Genomic DNA, 23147 nt, shown 5'->3' on the forward strand with positions numbered 1-23147 from the left:
GCGTCTTAAACGCTGTCGATGTCTATAAACAGTCACACAATGAAACGACTAATATCTGCACTGTGAAGGTCCGGCCGGTCCACAGTCGAGGGCGACGTCGTGAGGAGTGCAAATCGTGCCTTAGATAACATTGTATTGTGCTGTCGCCACGTGCGGGAGGACTCTTACTGAACACGCGACATTTTTTGCAGACATAAACTTCATTCAAAATTATTTGAGAAAAAATCTAATAAATTTAAGTGTATCTTTTTTACCATCAATTGAGCAACGTTTATTTAAATCGTCCAACTGTGATGGAACTGACGAATCGTTTCAATCCGAAGTATTGACAATAACATATCGAAAATTAATTTCAAAGATCCTCTGCGCGCAGCTGTCGAGACTTCGAAGTTAACGTAACTATTAATTAATTCAGCAATCAGAGATAGTCGGGCTGAATAGTCGGGTGGCCGTAATGATAGGTTATAATATTGTGTTAAACATTATTCACGTTTACGTGTCGCCTCCTGCCTATTGTAGTCGTCAACTTGCACGCAGATCAAACTCCGTTAGTCTACTGGACTATCTTTGGACCCGGAGCCTTTTTGGGCTCGTTGACTTCGATTCGTTGTGCGTTTGGTCTGCGCGCAGCTCAAACCGCTCGTCCATTTTATCGAACTTGCCTTGCCTGGACACCGATGTAGCAACGTGCACCTTACGGCTCTCGTAAGACGTGTCACCCTTGTGTGAACTCGTGCCTCAGTCTTTAGAATCATTAGTGTATAGGAATCTTTCTAGCTTGTTGTTTGTTTTTGATATCTGCACGACTAGTTATCATCAATTCGGAGGCTAATCACGCTCTCGGTGCGCCGGAATGTTGTGTAACTTTTTTAGGATTTTTTGCCGTTTAGCGAACTAATTATGATATTCAAGCGTGACAGGGCCGAGGCGAGTTCGCGACTAAAATTGTCCAAATCCGCTTTATTACGTGTATGTTGCGTACAAAATATTCCATTTTATATGTGTATGTGGTATCTAAATAAGGAAAACCCTCATTTATGTAGAAAATTCTATGTTATGGCAACACTGAGTATTGCTTATTGTATTTTTGTGAGCACGAGTGTTTCTGTACATAGCGGTTGGCAGAGCCGAGAGTACCGCAGTCGATGCCGGCGCTGCGATTCCTTTATGGAAGCAATAATGTCATTTTTACACTGGCAACATATGACTAATGTTTTTTTTTCGCTTTATTATTATTTAACTGGCGATTCAAATATTCAATGGTTATTATTTGTATCAATTATGTAGATAAATTATTTTTAATATATTAATTTTGACCAATAAAATGCATCGATGCTAATCCAACGTGTCACTGTAGCTAGGGAGAACTGTAAAGATTTAATGTAACTATTTAATTAAAATATATAAGTTTTTCAATGAGCTTCGTTTATTTCCTCCCTCTCATCCCCTCCCGCCAGCGGTCAACACACAAATAAATAAAACACCACGAGTACAATATGATTATAATTTATTTATTAATAGTTTACAAGACGTTATCGTACAAATATTTAGGATCAGCAGTGATGCCATACATTCTCCATTATTTGTTCATTATCGAGACATATAAAAACTTATCGAGACGTCGCCTCCCAAACGCGAGTGCAGGCGGGAGTCTCGCGGGAGTCTCGTGCGGCTCCGCACGTCTCACTCGCTCGCTGCACCGGATTCAAAACTCGTAAAAATCTTAAAAAATCTCGTCTAAAGATTAAAAACCCTCGGAATGGACGTACGTTTGGGAGCGGTGTAAATGCAGCTTAATCCTATACCGATATAACTTACATTAACTTAATTAGCTTATTCATACGAAGCCAGACCGCGAAGGGAATGTTCGGCAGCACGTCTGGTATTGCGAATAGCCCAGTTACGACTCACTCACGGTACAGTGATTACCTGAACGTACAATTTTGTAGGATCCGTCTCGGCCGTATCGAACTCATCGACTGGACGCTCCGCCGGCCGGCGTGTATCCTCGACTGATTCCGGTATCATTGAGTCTTAATTAAATTTAATTTAGATATTTTAAAAATAAATATTCAAGCGATCCCGCGTCACGGGAAAGTATAAAAATAATTCTCATCAAGCGATTACCTCGGCAGATCTACCAATATAAGAAAATAATCTATGATTACGATAATTAGACAAGCGATATTTCAATACGATCACATTCGCACGCGTGCGATAAATATCTTATCCGAACTAAAGCGAGTGGCGCGTCCAGTTGGCGCTGTTTATATTTTTTTTTGATGAAATGTAAATTAAACAATGCCAGGTGCATTGCAGACATTCCCGTTTTTATTTTTATTAAGTACCACTGGCGGCGGATTCTGCCGGGAATCGGCCGTTTGGATCGTTCGGACGCCGTCCCGCGCGGGCGCGGAGCGGCGGGAGACGGACTGGCGTCAGCTGGAACCGCGCACTCGGAGAGAGTATGTGGGGAAGTCTAAATCTCAGTTTGACATCGACGAAATGCAACTCGACGCAGAGTCGCGGCGCGGAGGTGGAGGCGCGCGCGTGTGTGTGGGGGGGGGGGGCGCCGTGGGCGGCTAGTACTCCCAGTGCGTGGCGTGCGCGAGGTCGGGCCCGGCGAGGCGGAAGTTCCCGTTCTTGGCGGCGGCGAGGTAGCTGTGCTGCGCGCGGATGGCGAGGCGGGTGGGCTCGCGCAGCTCGAGGTGGAAGGGCTGCGGGGAGTCGCTGTCGCACGACACGCTCTCGCTGTCCGCGTGCCAGTACTTGCCGTTCTGACCTGCGGGCGCGGGGTCGCGGCTCATGTTAGAGAGACTCGGACCATTCTCGTTTACACCACTACACCATACTACAAGTCTCCAAAATTAACGTTAAAACTTTTACCGCAGGAGCGTGCTCGAATGAATCAAGTGCGATCCTGAAGCATGATCCTCTATAGTAGTGTCTCGTATACTCGTATAAGACGAGTCACTGAACGAACTCCGTACAAAAGAAAGTAAACTTTTTAATATTGTTTGAGTCAAAATAATAAAACGAAGCGAGTATTGTTGCAAATGCTGTGTACCTTTGAAGTAAACGGCTCCCTTGGGGCCGCGGATGACCTGAATGGTCTCGTAGTTGGCCTTGTTGCACTCGAGCTTGACGCCCTTCGGTCCGACGAACCCTTGCTCGCACTTCAGCACGAGGATTGGCCTGCAATTATAATATAAAAAATATCTTCTAGTTCGTTTTTCTCTTTCCTTATTTATTAAATTCAATGTTTTTGGTAATTATTTTTTCATAATAATAAAACAAATTAATTAAGTGATGTAAATTTATTCGCAACGACGTTAATAGCACCGGCTACACAGACCTGTTGATGAGATAGAAGTAGTATTTGCAATTGTCGTCGATGGTGTCGGAGTTCGCGTAGAGATGGCCGGACCGTTTGGTCATCAGATATTTGCCGTTGTTGGCGCGGAAGGCGACCGCTCCGTCGCCTTGCCACTCCAGCTCGAACAACGCGTTTGACGATCTGCGCGAGGGGAAACTGATTGATGAACTGAGTACCTGATACACGTTACTTAAACGACTAGCATTCATAAATAAATAAATATTGGACACCATCACATACGTTACTACGATCCCAATGTAAGTAGCTAAAGCACTTGTGTTATGGAAAATCAGACGTAACGACGGTACCACAAACACCCCGACCCAAGACAACGTAGAAAACTAATGAAGGTTTTCTACATCGTTTCGGCCGGGAATCGAACCCGGGACCTCGGAGTGGCGTACCCATGAAAACCGGTGTACACACTAGTCGACCACGGAGGTCGTCAAATTCATATGTGTATATAAACTAAAAATTAAATTGTTTTGCTGTCCTTACTAATATACGACCTCTGCCATTTGCAAATGTTTTCTTTATCGACACGCACATTAACTAGACAAGAGTTATGTTATAGTAAAAATTCTTATTGTAAAGTAATATGTGTTACACGTCACGGAAATGATTTGGATCGGAAACTCCACGAACTTGTTATCCCCGCTGGCCTGAATGCCGCCGCCGGTCTCGAGGGTCCAGTACCGGTCTTGCATGGTGCGGATGTACCAGCGTCGGGTCGCCCAGTCGAACTCCAGCTGGAAGGTCTCGTGAGATGAGATCTCATCCTGGTTGGCTGTCACGTCTACACCTGATGATGGAAATGAGAAATGTACTGCTGTTGCTACTAAATGCATTGCTTGTTAAATGTCACTTTGTATACTTAGTTGGGGTAATACCGGTGCCTTAGTAAGTGGTACGCGAATCGTGGCAGATATTTTTCTTTCAGTAGACATCAGTTAGTTTTTATAAATTAAAATTGTTAAATATAATAGAACAGTATTATTATTCAGGGAAAAGACCTGCTCTACTGTTATGGAAACGGTTGAAGCAAATCTCGTTAACCTGTTTTCCTGGTAACGTTTTATGCATAATTTATAATTTTAAAAACTTAACTGATAATTCGCAACTCATTTATACTTAGTACTAAAAAAAACTTGCTTGTCTAGCTCACGGGAGCTGTATTTAATATGGGCCGTGCGCTGATCGTTCTCTATTGACAGTCGACACTCGAGATGCTGTTAAGTTTGATAAAATAAACTAAAATCAATTTGTTTAAGTAAATATTAACAAAAATACAGTAAATGGAAATGGGTATAGAATACTGAAAAGGGTATTATAATCTCTTCTTGGTTGAACAGTATGTGCGTTAAAATAAGTTACTCAGAGTCTATTGTTATACAGACACTGGACACTAAAATTTCTTTAAGATAAGACAAGCAAGTCTGGGTTTGCTAGGTAAAAACTGTTATAGTAATAAATAAATATTTATTTACTCACAAAATAATTATTATGGTAAAATAACCATTCAAAATTGTAAGTCTATTCGGATAAAAGTAGCAGCGTAACAAAACCACAGGATTGTAAATACAATAATTTTCCTTAATAACGTTGGTATTAATTCGTCCAATCTCAAAACGCCAGCGCCGATAATGATGTACATTCCAGGTTCATTAGAAACACGACACTTATTCTCAGACATTTTGATTTAATGAAGTTATTAATGAATGTTAAAATATTTGTTAAACTACAATTATCGACAATCTTCCGAGAACATACGATGATGTCGGCGTACAGTAATTACACTAGACAAATAAAAGATGTTCATTGAAGCGGGTTTAATAATAGGATATGTGGTTAGAGCAGTCCAAATGTCGTGCTGTGAGTGCGATCGCAGACGATCTGTGCGCGGCGCGTGCGCAGGCATCCGTGCAGGTGAAACTAGAAAGCAAGTCTCACAATGGAGGTTTTTTGCGCGGAATAACTGCGCCGAGATCGTCGGAGAATTACATCGGTGTTGATATAACGGAATTTGTTAAAAAATAAGTTATTCTCTCTGTGGGATTTTTTTACTTTGTACAATGCAAGTGATAAAATGGCATTGCTCGTTGAACTAAAGGTTAGTAGTTAAAACAATTTAATTTTTGAGTAATTGTAATTGGTTTGACGTATCGGTAACATTATGTTTGATTGAAGTTCAGTTCAGTTCAACCGACCTTTACCTTCTAGTAAAACTGTCCAATCCTAAGACAACACGAACCACGAGGTCGAGTGCCCACCGCAAGGTACCGGTACCTGTGCACCGCGCACCGAGCGCACATTTGTTACGCGCAGTAACCGACACTACAAACCCTGACCCTTGTAAAATACTCGGTACGATTACCTGTATCGGATCACATTTGTTTGATAATATAATACGGTTTGATATTAGATAATTTATCTTATTTAGATCTTCTGACCTAGCCTAACCTGAGTAATGAAAGTGAGGTCATGGGTAATTACATCCCATGGTTGAGCCCATAAAGATGACTGTCATTATAAGAAATACATCAGTAGCAATCCGGAGATTGAAAATCGGCAGTGTTACTCTCCCGCGCCTCGTAAAGCCCTTGGCCATACGCCTGCCCTCCCACGAGTAACGTTGTTCTGCCGCCCCTTTTAATCATGTAAGTGTATATTCTGTATGTGTTCGCAGTTGTCTAGTTTTTAAGAAACGCTGCATCAGCAGAAATCGGTCAAGATGACGTCGGTACATGGTCACTACATCTCATAGACATCGGTTCTGTAAGAAATATTAATAATGCCTCATATAACCAATGCGTAAAAAGTATAGCAGAGTTGAGGAATATTCTGTTCAATTGACTTAGCTCCTGCAAGATTATTGTATAAAGCGAGCGGACGAGAATACGACTCTTGCCATTACAACTGGCGATTGGAGAAGTTATCAACTTCATTTAATAAAATAATCGTTAAGTTATTCAACCTGACGCACTCGTATCATTTTCTTCTGGTCGCAACGACGTTAACATTGACAAGTTTGAATACAATTAAATGCATTTGAATACGGCGCTTATTATTCAACAAGTACGTCGACTTTTCGTCTTTATTAGGTGCACTCGTTACATGAAACAACGTGTTCCGTACGCGTGAATCGTGACAGAACGTCGGAGCGTGTTCTCGGGAACGTGACGACGCATCCGCGGAGTGTCTTCGTAGCTTAAAATTGGATATAATTTACACAAACAAAACGTGCCTTCTCGTTAAAGAAAGAGTTACAAAAAGTTTTAAAGACAGAGACGGTTAAACCTTTAGCTTCTTTCAACAATCCGCGTGGACGCAATATATAAGTATTATATTTATACTGAATTCTTATAACTATTTCCGAATGTAAACAGCCTCATAGAAGGTGTGGAAATATTAAAACTCGCAATAGCGAACATTGTTCGTCAGTTCCATCAACAATGGGTGCATGTTGAAGCAATCTCGAGAAACTGCATATAAAATCTTTAGCATCAAATATGCATCACCGCTTCCAGCGGTTCCGGCCTTCTCAGAACTCGATCCATTGTCTCCGTCCACGGATGGATACATCGCAAACGCTGCAACCTTATGCCTCTACGTCTAAGGGTCATTTTCGTATATTTCGTCTACAGAATCGTCCACTGCATAGTACACACACCACGTTCCCGTCTCTCGGTGTGCAACAATGACTATTTGGTCGTGATTGACGGGCGTTGTTATTAAACTTGTTCGTTTTGGTTAGATAAACAAACAACTTGACGAGATTACGTTTAGATCTTAACGTAATTATGTATTTTATAAACTGCTACTTACTCGATTTAAGTTCCGTCGCCAATGAAAAAATCAAACGTTACATAAAAAGATATACTATATTATAAAGTAATATACCCACTCTATAACGTCTATAGTGATATATAACTATAAGCATATACACTAGTTTTTCATTCATAATTACTGTTTCTAACGGAGACGTAATATATAATATTAAATACACGACTGCTGAGTTTACTCCACCGTGCTGTTTCAATGCAGGAGAAACGTAAAGATTAGATAAACAGAAGCTTCATTATAGAGATGATAGACGCAACCAATACATATGTAATCATATTAATTGAATAGTTAAAATAATTATATCGTTAAACTATTGTTTATAAATAAGAGTTTATTGAACAATGGCTTCGTTGTCTTCGTTTTGGAAACAAGGATTGTACCGTCGGCACAGAAAGCGGTGCGTTGAGCTGAGCTGCTATAATTCATTTTTATTGTTGATAATGAGCATACTCAATTCCTATGACCATAATGATATTTATAATCGTACTATATGTACTTGCAATAAAACTGTTAACTGCCATGCCTGCGACGTATGTTTTTCATTTGGTTTGTGGTCAGAAATATTAATCTTCGAAACCAATGCTTTTTGAAAAGGTTAGCGGCAACCTTGGCAACTAAGACAACGGCTCACTCACCCTTCAAACGGAAACACAACAATACAATATTGCTGTTCGGCGGGCTTGCCATTTTTTACCAGTACAGTAAGAGTAACGGCTTGTAAATGTTCCACACATAGAAACGCTTATTCCCTTGAGATAAAGATTTGGAACTTATTCCACCATATTAACGGAAAAACACGTGAAAAAAATTCAGCCGACATAGCAGTTTAGACCTGTTTAAATACATAGAGATATATTATTCAACTGTTTTTAAAACATTTATCAGTCAAAGTGTGATAAACGACCAATGATCTTTTAGTAATTAGATTTCTTATTCAAACTTTGACTCATGTTTCATTTTACGCTAGGTGAGTGTACCACCGTCTCGGCTCCCGTGATCGAATCGTAATTAACTCTCACTCGCGTCGGATGCTGCGCGTCTCAATTGTTTCGGCTTTATTGAGCCGTAATTACAACGCGCCCGGACCGACACGAGCAATTACTGGGAACCGGGCAGGGAATTAGATCCACGAGGAAAACATTATTCCAGATATATAATTGAGTTTAAAACATTTTATTAGGTTTGTAAAATAATTTACCTATTATGTTTGTTATGATAGTTTGTCATGAATGCTAATGTTACGAACTGCCTAAACGGACACGACCTGTCCATAATATTGCATTATATTTCAAATTTGAAATACACTTATTTTTAGTTACGCAGTTTATTTGATAAATTGATCGAGCGAATCTATTATTTAACAGCTTCAAAGAGTACTGTGATAAGTACTCCTTGCAATTATTAATGAAAGCCACGATACAGGAAAAGATGAAACCAACGTTCGAACTTACCCTGTTTAACGGAGACGTATTTCTCATTGAGAGCAGCGATGAATGCGGCCTGCGGCAGGCTGTCCTCCAGCGAGAACAGCTCGTCCCTGGTGACGGCGGTGGAGCGCGTCTTGAGCACGGCCTTGGAGCCGATGGGCGCGAGGTAGGCGCCGGCGCCGTCGCGCAGCGCCAGCGCGCCCGTGTGGTACTCCGCGCTGAACAGGCACTCCGACGTGCACGTGTCCAGCAGCTGCGGACGTATGTTGTATTAGGGAGCGGCAGGGACGCGACTGGCGGCGTAAATTTAGGAAAGACTGACAAGTTTTACTATTTATTATCCTGTCCTATCCCAGAGGATCTAAACTGCAATTGATAGTTATCGAAGCCTTCTCAGGTTCGAATGATGGTGAGGTTGTAAAGCGGATGCAGAAGCTACCGCAGTCTCTGCTAGACACAACGAACGTATTATTTAGAGTTATTTAACACGTGGGGCATAATACTTTTAAGAACAGGTGGCGGGCACTGCAAAAGATACATATAAAAATAGTAAATACGGTCTGCGTGCGATTATATAAATATCTATTAAATTTTAAACATTTAGGGAAGTATCTGTTTAATCAACAAAATGGTTTTATTTTATGAGTCACACACGAAACTCACAAATACTTCTACAAGATCAATTTAAAAACAAATTTCTTTATTCCGAACTTAATATAAAGGAAAGTACTCATATCAAGTAAAACTAATGATGTATATAAAACAACCTGCACGTAATTGTATCTCTATTATTATATAAGTAGGTATATAAGTACATAAATAAACTGCTATCTATTTCCTTTCAGTAAGACTTTAGACGAGACATAGTATTGCCTCGCATTTCCATGTCTAGTGGATGAAAGAGGTATATTGTCTATCGCGACCACAGAGCGCACAGTACATAGAAATGACATCAAGTATTTGTAACAAGCGCAAAGTGAGCTTTGTAGTACAGATCTATATTTCGATTTTGCTTATTACGAAATATCGTAAGTGATGGAAGCAACTTGTTAGTGGAATCTAAGTTATATTTTGACGAAAGCAAATTTCGAGATTAACTAGATTTTTTTTAAAATATCAGAAGTGATTATTAAATAAAGTTCTTTATAATATAATAATGAAGCAGGAAGCATGGAAGTGTCGATGATAGACTCCGATGTGAGGGATATCATTACAGTATTTTGTTAAACTGTACAATATTTAAAACGAGTTTAGCTATTAGAAATAATTTAATCAAATTACTAATGGTAAGCTTATGCTGCTAATATTGGATTAAATTTGTTGAAATGGATTTGCCACTTGTGCGGACGGCAACACTCCTCAGAATTTGTTTTTATTGGTGGTTTAGTTTCCAGCCGTTACATGGAAGGCAGTTGAGGAAATCCATTAACAAAAATCCTGTAGTCAGTCATAATACCCTTGCAGAACAAGTCGGCATATTTTTTTTTGTGTCTGTGTGTCGTTTTGCTGTTGATATTACAAAATTATTAACCATTCCTTAAATAAAACCAACATTATGACAACATTAAACCAAGAATATTGCCTTTTGACGGCAGAATATATTCACGAAGCCCTACCACCAAGTAAACTTCAAATAAAGATTTTAATTACAATTATCCGAAAAACAAAATGGCAGAAAAGATTTCTAAATAAAATTCCAATTTAACTTTGCCCAGAGCATCGCGCACGGCTCTGCCGAGGTATTCCCGCCCTCGGGCGCGCCTGAGCATTGTGTGCAAAACGCGTTCACGCACCGCGCGCCTCTGCAATACCGATGGCTCTGTCAAATGTTAGTCATTGTGTTGTCGATGGAAGCGATACGAATAGAAAAGGGTCTCCGTGCGATAATAAACAATTAAATAGTTAACCGGCAGAGTACTATTTACGGAATAATGTAACGCTGTATTTAAATTTTTCGTTTGCATATAACAGAAAGCGTTAAGTGTATTGTGATAAGCGTTTACTAATCAACGAATTAACCAATTTGAGTGGAATTAGTTCACTATAATTTAACGAGAATATCAACCACGATCTAAAATGAAACATAGCATTAAATAAACCTACAAATATAATAGTTTGACTTAACTGAGCCTATAAAACAACTTTTGACTGACAGAAACGATTCATATTTTTAGCACATGATGACGTAATATATCAGCGAGCTGGAGGTAAATTATCAAGAAATATCAAATAAGGTGAAGCCTTCATTTAAGATTCAAGTGTTCCAGTCCTAACCACCACTGGACCATCCAAGCTAAGCTGTAATAAATATTTAAAATGTCTCACCTTTCCAGCGGCGCTGAGGTACTTGTTATTGCAAGTGTGCAACGCGTACTTTCCGCCCTCGTCCGCCCTGAACTCGAGGGTGAAGAGCGTGTCCTCGCCCCAGGGCACGTTCGCGTCCACGTGGATCTCGTCCAGTGACTCGGACAGGTGGGCGAAGCGCTTGCGGCCGATTGAGCGAAGGTTCACCTGAGAGAAAATACAAACCAATTCGGATTGTGAAATTGTTTGTAACTAGAAAATGACCAAAACAAATATAACGTGACTGAACTGTTTATTATGTACGTATGTATGAATGTTTGTTTGTTGTATAACATATTAACATATTAATATAAATTATTTTATTTGTAAAAAGTGTAGAGCTATCTTCCAGACGTTAAATATTCATTGATTAATTCGTTTCGAGAGGCAGTATTCTAAATTATTCACGACACAGCCAGCCTCAAAACTGTATGAAATAAAATTTAAAAGTTTCGTAACCATCCAATCATTCGGTCATTCAGTCGACTATTGTCTTAATGTGAACTAGCGGGATAAATCTGTGACACAGACGGAATACAACAATAATTACTCCAACAGTTAAACTGGGTCCGTTTAAAAATGATCAAGAATATAATTAATTAAGCTCTACGTATCATTTCTCTTCTTGCCCAGCATGGAGTTTAATAAAGAATTGTAATTACAAAGTTTAAATGAAGAAAATATTTGTCCATTCAAAAGTACCAAATCATTTCGAGAAATGGATTCTCGATAAACACCAGTCGTGTGTTATTATATGTGTAAATATTGGTCAGTAGTAATATCAATTTCCTCTCGGAAATAAGCCGATGGCGAGCAATGGCGTGTCGTGCTAATGCAGATGATCACGCAAATGAGACCCGACACGATCGTCGTGATCCTCGCATTTGTTTACTTATATATTTCATACAAATACTTCGTCTTCAAGTAACACAGATTGACTTAGTATTTATTGATGAGCAATTGATTTCAGTGAAAGTTCAAATAGAAAGTTGTTTGATTTAAAAAAAATCAAAACATGGTATGGTGCAATTATATGCTTAATAGTGAATCAAAGAATTTTAATAATGTTGTTATGTAAGTCTGTTTTACACACAGCAGAAAGAACTTGTTCTTACCTGTGGCCTTGCAGCCAAATGCACGTGCCAAAGCTCCGCGTCGCCAGGTACCTTAGCGGTGCAGGTGAGCTTGTCAGAGCTGGAGCCGAGGAAGTAGCCGCGTTCGACGTTGCGAAGCGCCCACCGACCGGTACCGTCTTCGGACACACTGCGTAAAATAAAGTTTATTTTTATTGCCACTTTAAGTTTATATGACTATAAGCAAGTTACTAAAATTGAAACAAACACAATTTTTATTTTTATCTCAAAATAACCGAACGAAGTTGAGTCTTTCATAAGTTATAACAGTTCACGTTTATTTTTATTTCATTTAATGCGAATAACAACGCGCAATAAAGACTTTAATATATGAACAGGCAGACGAGTAAATCAGCCACCAGATGCCAGATAGTTCTCCATAGCTATCGGCGTTGTAAGAGGAATTAGCCAAACCTCCCACAAGACACTTAGGAGCTAAATTGCAAAATGAATAGCTTAATACTTCAAACGTGAATGTCCTCTATGAGTCGACACCAAAGACGCCATTGTGTCCATAATGAATGAGCTCGTAGTTAACTAATTTCAGACGTTCCGTACAAAGACTGCACCGCATATTCAACTTGAAAGGATCGAAACGTGAAGTGAAAAATGAGAAGACAAACACTCATCACAATGGAAAATGCAACACGCTCGGCTAATTAAAATGCAGGGCGTCACAAAAGTGCTCCTCGATGCGAGCTGGAGATGAAAGGGGTCAACGTATTTGCAGCTATGAGTGTGTTTGTGCGGAGCTTTGCTGGATCGTCTATGGCATTAATTTGGGAGAAGTTTATACTTACAACAATACGAGTCGGCTCAGCCGGTTTTAAATTAAACTGCAGATTTGATGCGTTTTTAATAACTCAGTCTCTTAGTGGTTAATCTCACATACTTACAATAACAACTTTATGAGTACACTGTACACAATTTAATGTTTATGATACTCCTCCAATTACAATAAGAAAGGCATACATTAAAAAATAAAATTAATAAAAAATAAAAAACATTGATCTGCTAGCTGTAGCACCGAGGTCGCGGTCCAGTGAACCGTTCCACCATTCCGGGCCCCACACAATATTTATTATCGATATATAGATTTACGTCAATGTTAGAAAATATACTTGAAAAATATATTATTCAAGAGGCTTAAATTATAACTTTTTGGAATGTCGGATGTATAGAGCGAAATGAATGATTGCCGGTATTAAATGATGTTAATGTCATTATAGTATTCAGCTTGTCATTAGACCTAATTTCCCGGCGGCAGCGTGATTTAACAGAATCGCTTGAAACTTTCAAATAACTGTGAATGAATATTTTATCACAACTCAGCGGTGCCGAGGAAATCTAATTTCGTATGCGATTTTAAGTCTTCGTCTTTAATTCTCTCTTCAATCGAGGGTCGAATTAGCTTCCTTCATTTCCTCAACCCTGAGGGCGCAATTATTTTTCTAAACACTTCTCTGTGAGGGTTTCCTTCATAATCGAATGACTTATTCGGCACGTGCTCATTAAAATTCACAATTCACCCCTGTATCCCCTTCGTGGAACAATATCATGGGAAATTGGACCTAAAGCTGTTACAGAATCAGTTTTTGAAATACTAATTCATTGTAAGGTAATGTAAACTTTATTTTCGTGTCGTAAAGTACTTTTTTGATAACAAAGAGAGCCCTCTCTAAACAAGGATGCTTTTGTTCTCAAAAGGTTAACGCGTCATTTTAGGTTTTGTCAAACGGTTCGTTGTTTTTCTTTGATATTATGAAATTTGTCTAAACTTAACTTGAAATGCTTTTTACATTTTGTAGAAAAATTTGGTTTATAATCACAGATCGATATAGAACCATAATGTCTTTTAACTCTGACGTGTCCTAAAGTCTTTGGCGCGGTTAGCAATTATGGACAAGATGCATCTTTGATAATATTTCTATTTTTATATAATAATATTTCTAATTTTCTATTAATTCGCAGCTCCGAAGGCAGACATTTCTCAAATTAAACTAATGAAGTGTAGTACTCTGCACGAACCGCTTCAAACCGATAGATATTTTTCAATCACATGTTTAGCTTTGCTTATGTACTTAATACAAGATATCTTTGATGAAGCCGTTGCAATATTTACTTTATCGAGTTTATATTTAACTGAAGGGCTGATTCATATGAGTCAACGTGTTTGTTTCGCGGAGAAATGTCGCGATTGGTGAGTCAGTCAGGCGGAGTCACACACGGCGCCTTGTTATTGTTGTGACGGTTCAACAATGGGTACGTATTGATATGAGATGTAGAACTGTCTGGGTTTGTTGCCAACGACTGTTTAGAATTTATGATGAGAATACAGAGCAGTCTTAGACTTTTGACAATTTTTGGAAATTTACTATTTTCATTTACGAATGACATTTTTGTATCTGGGTAATGGTAATGTATGTAGGTTTAAAGGATGTATGCTTATAATTCGTTTGCTTATTCTGATCCAAATAAATGAAAAGTCAAAATATTATATAGTAATTCAGATAGGGATCCCGTGCCTAAGCGCACGGCGCATGGGGGTGCTTAGGATTTTTAAAACACTTTTTTAAAAACACAATTTATCTTACAGAATTAAAGAACATAAAGATACCACAGATTCGCAACATCATCACCGTTTACTATTTTTTTCAAACGCACAATGACAAATATGGAATTAAACGAGTACGAACGTCAAGCTCTATTAACGTCTATATTATATACACCTATATACTTGACTTGGCGCGTTGTACAAACACATAGTGCGTATGGTTTATTCTACGACAGGAGAGTGTTTAATTAAAATACAATTAATAAAAAATACTTAATAGTCACTTATAGATTAAACACGATTAGAAGCTACGCTGGACACTAGAAACCATATGCAGTGGAGCATTTCTGGATTGAGACGGATAACCAACGGTCTATTAAATTCTTCAAATAGGAAAAATACATAATATACCATATTAAATATTAGTCGTGGTATGAGGATGCCTGGGCGCATTTTCGCTCAGAGAATCAGCTTTGATTATAATTTGATCAGTAGAGTATATCCAATTAATTTACTTGTGCAAGCCCGCCACCTTCTCCTCAGATATTATACCGCAAAACAGTAATAGACATTTATAAGTTTGAAAGGTGAGGAAGGCAGTGTAACTACAGGCACAAGGGACATAACATCTTACTCTAGTAGCGATTGTATGAAACAAATATTCTATACTTAATCTTAAAAATTGTTACTTTAGTACCTTAGTAACAATTTTTATAACAAATAGATTTCAGTAGTCTTCAAGCTCGCCTGTAGTATGTGTGATTAATTTTTGCAATTGAATTTTAAAGCCGAGATAGCCCAGTGGTTAGAACGCGTTCATCTTAACCGATGATTTCGAGTTCAAACCCAGGCAGGCACCACTGAATTTTAAAGTAGTGAAAAGCAAAGTAATTTTAAAGTAGAAATATGTGTAAAGGGCTCTTTATCAACAACGTAGTATCTTGTCGAAACTGTATCCATATACTTCCATATAAATTGTGCTATGGCGAAGAAAAAACTTGCATTATTAATGCTATTGCGAATATCAGTCGCCTTCAAAAGGAGCACTGCGGAGCTTCCGGTGAGTCACTGGGATTAGTATTCGAGGGTCGCGTAAAATTTATTGTTATCCTGAGACAAACGTGCGCCCGCGACTTCACGTGATGGAAACGGGAAACGTAGTGACGATAAATTGAGTATTACTTTTTTGGGCGCGCGTCTAGTTTGCCATGTTTGGTGTGTATTTACGTGATTTGTTTCTGCGAAATTTATTTAACTTTTTGGAAAACTTGATTAAAGAAAAAAATTAAAAAGACGGAAGATGGCTTATAGTCGCATGCTAATGGGCAGACCGTGCGCCCGATGGTCAAATGATTTTGGAAGAATGGCAGGTGCACATTGTAGACCGTGAGAAATGGCGCGGCGAGAGGGGAGGAATGATATGTTCATAAATAATATATAATTAGTTTAGTAAAAAATTACAAAAAGTGGCTGCTGTATGTTGTCTCTTAAGAAGATATTTTGGAGCTTGTGAGCGTGGATACGTATGTGCAAGCAACATATACCAAATTATATCCCATACATGGATGTTTTTTCACGATGTCTTCCTTCATCAGATAAATTAATTATAAACACACATTAAGCATATAAAAAATTATCGGTGCTCCGCGGCGCAGTTCCGACTTTGAATATTCAGTTAAGGTTTACGTATTCCAGCCTCCGGGCCATGTCGGCTCAACATTAACAATTTAAATTGTACATACATATAAAAAGCGAAACAAAGTCTAGATAGATTGGTTTAAATTCCAAAGCAAAACTATAATCTACATAATGAATCCAACTGTCCGGTCATAGCAACCGCGTTATTAACAAGATTGGCGAGAGCTGAGCTAGATACGTATAATTACATAATACTTTTTATTGGTAAACCCATAAAAACGTAATGGTTAAAGGAGTACCCTTAAAACTGACTCAAGTATAAACCGATGGAGAAAAGATTCATGGTGGTCGAAAACAACGCTTAAACTTAAACGATACCTAAATTCCTTTCACTTAAATTGGTTTATTTTCGACCTCTAAAAATATTTTTAATTTCATTTATATACGATATTAAATTTAAGCTAAGACACAAAAAAGACAAATTCATTACTTTGACACTATAAAATAAATAGTTAAATTGTATATATTCAAAATTAAAATTGATATAAATACTGCTTTTTATGCTGTTCAGCCTTAATTTATGGCCCATTTGTGACTACTTGCAAGGCTTTTATAGACTTTAGAATGTTTTTAGGGATCGGCACACAATGGATAATCTAGAGTATCCGTTTAGGAATGGTTTTATATTCATCGAAGTATCTAACGATTAGTGAGCGCTGAAGCGAATTGCGAATACGAGGATTATTGTTGACGTGAATACTTATTTGATTAGAGTAAAATTCTCGAGGGCCGTTTTGGGAGAATCATTTTGAAATCTTCTTATTTACATGTTAACTTTTTTAAATGTGTTTTATTGTAGTTTGTAACGAACAAATTGATTATATCACGTTTCTTTTCGTTCTTCACTTTTCACGCGGTGGTATTTGCTAACGCTCTGTTGAGACGGGCTGATCCGACTTGATAAGCATTGAACAATACCAATTATGTGTATTTGTACTGAGCAAACATTGTCAAATGTTATTTGAAATGAAGCAGGCACAAATATGTATCATCATAAAAAATCTATACAAGATCGTGTCCAAACTCGAGCATCTTTATATGTATATATCTTCTGTATGTATATGTGTGTGTGTGTGCTTTTAAACACATGGACCAATTACAATGTTTTTTTTTGTTTGTATTTGGGTGGGTCCCAATTGGTTTAGATGGACCCGGCAGATGGCGTTGCGATCTTGTAATTAATACAATTTTTATATCACTCGAACGAAGTCGCCAGCTCGTAATATATAAATTGTATAAGGTTTAAATAAACACAACTAAGTACCTGATCTGAAATTTACTTCCAGCCTCCTTCTCTTCAGACTCGCAAGTGACGTTGCCGAACGAGTCCACGGCGAGGTACTTGCCTAAATGCGACCGGAGATAGATCATACCTGGAAACAAAGATTAAACTATTAGAATATATTAAACTTACGTTGACTGTAATACTTGCTTCCTATCTAGGCTATAAGATAATTCGGTCTTTAAGTAAACACATAAAGCAGTAAAAGAGTATTACCTATAACTGTAACGATATTTTAATCAAAAATATAAAAATACCTTTATGAACCTACTTCATCATTTCTAAGTGAATGCCAATTATCACGTAACAGCAATAAGAGCAAATAGTTTTACACTAATTGGACACCAAACTATTGACGGCTGACGGCTGACTATATCAAATAATTATCATACATAACATAATAGTATATGTATATATAACTAGGTCAGTACACGCTCGCGGAAACAGTTTCCAACGGTGATATTTTCCTCAAATTTAACTATATTATATTATATATTTTCATTTATGATTAATAAGTGTATTACAACAAAAACTTCCTCATGAACATTAATGACCATTTGAAACGAAACGTATTCATTCCAAATATTTTTAGAATAACGTGTGCTTTCCAGTGTCCTCTAAACGCACTAGGGTATGACGACTGTCTGGAGCTCTGGTCAGTGAACCTGTCTGCTGGATCAAGATATCGATTCCCGGTCGAGGCAAATACTATCTTATTTCTATTTGACATATTGTTCCTGGAAAGATTGTCGATATTATATACCTCATAGGCTTTCTTTAGCATATTTTAACTATTTCAGTAGATTAAATAAAACATTAATGAATTACATGCTTACTTAAATATTTAATAATAAGTTTTATTTTTAATATATATAATTAAAGTATTAATTTATAAATGTTATAAGATAACGAAACGTATTTTTTCTTGGTTCGGTAAATTGAGAAAAATAATTAACATTCATTTATTTGACTTTTTTATTCTAATCGATCGAGTTGTTGATTAAATTACTTCTAAATGTTTTATAAATAAAAAATTGTGTAAATTGATCGATTTTTAAATAAATATTTTTGTATTTGAACTCAGAAATAGATTAGTTCTACATATAACTAATATTCATATAATATCTATAGATGGAATAATATGTTCTTTATATACACTACTCATATTATAAGATTTTTTAATTATTAAATATCATTGCATTTTTTTTTACAATAAGAAAGAAAAATGTCTCTCTTCGCTTAATAATGTCATATCGGAACGAATGTACTACCTATGCTGAACCGAGCAGCGATCATTCCACTTCTAAATAACAATGCTTTGAATTGCCACGGTCCAGTGTAAAGGGTTGTAATTACAGGTGCAAGCGATGTACATTTGGTCGTAGAATACGGCGCAATTGTTTTTCTCATAGCAGTTGTACTACGCACAGTGAACAGGAGGGTTTTACAATTTATTTATTGTTATATATATGTCGGCGGACGAACAATTTTGCCACCTGATATTAATTGATCACCACTACCACACAACCATACTGAGTATCGCTGAGTAACAGTAGAATATCTGATGAGTGGTGGTACCTTCCAGACAGGTTAGCACAAAGCCCTACCGAGCGAAGTGAGCGAAAAAGGTTTTTAAAGATTGTTTTTGGTCCCAATACATTTTGGATTTGTAAAACGGTATTTGCACTCTTGCTTACCGTCTGGTCTACCAGACAACGAACAGGACCTCTGTTTTCGATACAAACATCAAAATATCACCGTTAGTCGGTTTTTAACATTTGACGAGTGAGTTACGAAGTGATTCACATTGATGGTCTGATTAATTTTCCACTTTCATCAATAAAAGAAACTAAATGTAAAAACATGCAAATAAAGATGAAATATCTCCAGTGAAATGGGAATTTCTACGGAATAATTTGCAAATTCAAATTCGATTAACGTTTCATTTGTAATCGTGACGCCGTGTATATGTTGCTAGCGCCGGTCGCTACGCGCGGAGAGCACTAGAAGTATAGATATATTATCGCGCACATCAAATATTTAAGAAAAATCATCAAAAATATTTAGATTTCTTATGAAAACGAATGATACTCCTAATTGTGTTAGGAGGAACGGCTGATTTACATCACTTCTTGGTGGAATGTGTGCATGTGTGCAAGATACATTCAGAGTAACTTACTCGTAAGTAATTATTCAAAATGTAAATTCGAAGTTTTTTGTACATGTAGACTAGATCGAAAAATTAAATTCATTATACCAAAAAACATTAAACACTCAGAAATATTTTAAAGTTTTTAAATGTATTCATAGACGATGGTTTGGTCGCAGATTCAGTCTTATGAAAATTATTTGCAAAAGTTAAAAGGTGATATTTCACTTATGAAACCTGTAAGGTTTCTTTAAATGCTTCTTCGATATTTTAACTGTAAGATTGCACTTCATTACATAGTATAAAAAAGTCGCTTACCGCTGTCTGTCCCTACGTATGCTTAGATCTTTAAAATTACACAACGGATTTTGATGCGGTTTTTATTAATAGATAGATTGATTCAAGAGGAATGTTTATATATATAACAAATGCACAATATAGTAGAGAAACACTGATTATTTTAGAGATTTCTAAAGTTATATCGAAAAGAAACACATTTTTTGCGCTTACATTGCAAACGTTGGCTGAACCCTACGAGATAGATCAAAATAATGTACTACAGTATTATATACCTTAAAACGGTCTTCAGAAAGGTTGGTTTATGTCTATCTCTTACGGATAGCCCACAACAACCATTTTTATCGTTTACTTTTACGAGAAATAATGCCTTATATTCGAAGCGATTTTAAGCAATACAGCATTAATCCTTATCCAATTAAGTATCTTAAATAAATTGTGCAATTAATATAGATCAATATGGCCTTTTTTACAGCATGTACTTTAAATTAATATTTTCGAAGATATTACAGATTTAAAATGCAGGGACATAGCGATTTGTATTGTCTAATGTCAAAAAAATAAGCACCAGGTTATTATATTCAGTGAGGCTCTTTGAAATGCACTTATCCTCAGTGGAAAGGAAGAAATGCTGATGCTCCAAAATTGTACTTCTGGAAAATGAGGTTTATAGTTAAGTTAGTAAACTTTGAAACTTTTTCTAAAGGAAATAAACCACCGGAAAATAAATAATCACTTCCACCCATAGATAACGGTACTTTAAGAAATAAAGCCACTTCTTAGACCACCTATGCAGCACCGACATTGATATTCGTGTTATTATGTCCCTAGTACCTGTAATTTATGAACGACCTACTATTTGAGCACAATAAATTGGAACAGAGCAATATCAATTGCTGTTTAACAGCCCTAACACTGATTGTTGAATTAGTTTTCCTATTCACCACAATCAACAGTCTCATAAAATGTCACGAAGAATGTAAACAGTTCGTCGAGCGTTCACGATCCCACAAAAGTAGTTTGTTTTACGTGGGAATCTGGTTCTTATGAACAATGTCGGCGTTAATAAGTTTTTGCACCAAGTGTCCCACTTAACAGCTGTCATGCGGAGGAAATCAAAGTGTTACAGTGTGTCAGCTAAATGAACTTGTTGACACTTCGTCACTATTTTTGGTGACAATTCGTAATTATTGATATTACATTAACATTTTAATAATAATTCAAAACGATCACATCAGGATCGAAGCCTATAACTCTGATTATTATCTTTTCCTAGCCATAGCAGTGTCTAAAATTGTAATATTTATAATTGTATATTATTTTATATGTAAACACCTCAGCGCACGGTACACCGTAGTCACTAACTGATACTTCGAGCGTCATCTGACATCGACGAAGGACTTGTTTACCCACCGACTCGACATCTTATTCCTTTTTCTAACTTGTTCTAACTCGGCAGTCCTTTTTTTTTTTGTAAAAAGTAAGTAACTGCCTGCTCTTGTCTCACCTGGGCAAAGGCCTCCCTATCTCTTTAGAATGTTTTGTGTTTACTGCATTACGAAGCTCTAATTATTGTGGAATATTTAGCACTGAGAAGTAGAAAGCCATACAAATATAAGTCATTTTTTGTCGTGACTTTAAATTTCTTGATCAGAAAAGACTATAGAATATAAATGAAACAACATTACTGGAAAGGAACTTTAAGGCAGTAACAGTAAATTGTAATAGTTAATTGTTCGTAAAAAATATTTTTCACAAATAAAATCACGGTTTTAATTCATACTTCGACATGTTTAAAACATATCTCAATTTACAATGGGCATAGTACAGGCGTTGATGCGGTGGGCGGTACCAGAAGTATTGATTCGGGATGAGGGTAACAGCTGGGAGACCTTGGCAATGGGGTGCGACCCTCGGCTCAATTATTGGCCCGGGGTGGATTTACATGTGTGGGCGAATTGAAAATATTTTAACTCAACACAAACGTTGACTTCAAAGAGCTCGCCAGTGGAATGATTAACGAATACGGACGTTTGGAAAACATGTTTTTAATTAAAATCTAAATTAGAATGTTCTCAAACCTCAGAAAATATATTCTATAACATAAAATACGTTATTTTTTATTCGTATATTCGTTTATTTGAACCGAACTATTTAGATAGGTAATTTATTAATTTGGCAATAATTAAAAATTGTGTTTCATAAAGCGTATAAGTGCACCTAGCTGTCATTAGACTATAACTTTGGTTTCCCGGAAAAGATCATTCCATTGCGAGAATGTTTTCTTGGTGTGAACTAGGCGTATAATAAAAAAAAAATGTACTTAAATGATATTTAGAGCTCATTCAAAATCAAACGAGAAATCTTAACAACATGAATAGCTATCGAAAACGCGTCGAATCAAATAATTCCGCAATACACGACAGGGGTGGTTTGCGTCAATTAGTGCGGGGTGGGAGCCAGTCGCAATCAGCTCGTTTTCAGTTGCGTTCGTTTTTGTTCGATCGGAACGATTTTTGCTATTTGCATGTGGAAATGAGTCTTTAATCGCTTTTGAGTTATTTAACTCTTATCATCACTTCCACGTGAACTTAGCTGCTTCTAATGTTTATGGTGCTCTCTACAACTCTTACTATGGAGTTTTATTTCTATTATCTTGCGTTATGATTTTAAAACATGGTTCAGGATGTGTACTTTATTAGTAGAATTATCTTCAATGTCCTGCCTGCTTTTAATTAGATTGAGACTTCGTGACAGATCTTATTTATCATTAAAAAAAAAACACCATTATTATATTCGTTAAAAGAAATCATATAAGACTTACTATCAATGGCGCTTCCGGTCGCTGGTTCCAGAGTCCATATCTGTTTCTTCTTAAGGCTAGTCCCATTTGCGTTGATCTTAAATCCGAAGGTCTCGGCTGTGAGGTACCGATACCGCGAATTGATCAGGCCGATGGTCCACCAGCCACGCTGCTGGTTCTGGGTGATGATATCACCAGCTCCGTTGACTTCTCCGTTGCTATGTCCGTTTAGACCGTTCATT

At 37.3% G+C, this 23147-nt stretch overlaps 1 protein-coding gene across 1 annotated transcript; it reads right to left on the minus strand.

The window, feature by feature from the left end:
• Positions 1–1490: 1490 nt before the first annotated feature.
• LOC113393793 (protein singed) lies at positions 1491–23147 on the minus strand. The gene is made up of 9 exons (XM_026630852.2): positions 22927–23147; positions 17639–17747; positions 12105–12252; positions 10972–11157; positions 8671–8899; positions 4022–4178; positions 3356–3517; positions 3068–3195; positions 1491–2782 (listed from the first exon to the last, which is right to left on the minus strand). The coding sequence occupies exons 1-9, from the start codon at positions 23144–23146 to the stop codon at positions 2583–2585; spliced, it is 1539 nt and encodes a 512-aa protein (XP_026486637.1). The 5' UTR covers position 23147; the 3' UTR covers positions 1491–2582.

The sequence above is a fragment of the Vanessa tameamea genome, chromosome 9 (assembly GCF_037043105.1).
Source record: "Vanessa tameamea isolate UH-Manoa-2023 chromosome 9, ilVanTame1 primary haplotype, whole genome shotgun sequence".
In the NCBI taxonomy this organism is placed as follows: domain Eukaryota; kingdom Metazoa; phylum Arthropoda; class Insecta; order Lepidoptera; family Nymphalidae; genus Vanessa; species Vanessa tameamea.

What these genes read in the sequence shown, in the direction of transcription:
- LOC113393793 (XM_026630852.2), bottom strand. Translation starts at nt 23,146, where the DNA reads ATGAACGGTCTAAACGGACATAGCAACGGAGAAGTCAACGGAGCTGGT. An exon ending in GGAAGTAAATTTCAGATCAG is followed by an intron (nt 12,253 to 17,638) that starts GTACTTAGTTGT and finishes TATTTTACGCAG; the next exon opens with TGTGTCCGAAGACGGTACCG. An exon ending in TACTTCTATCTCATCAACAG is followed by an intron (nt 3,196 to 3,355) that starts GTCTGTGTAGCC and finishes TTATAATTGCAG; the next exon opens with GCCAATCCTCGTGCTGAAGT.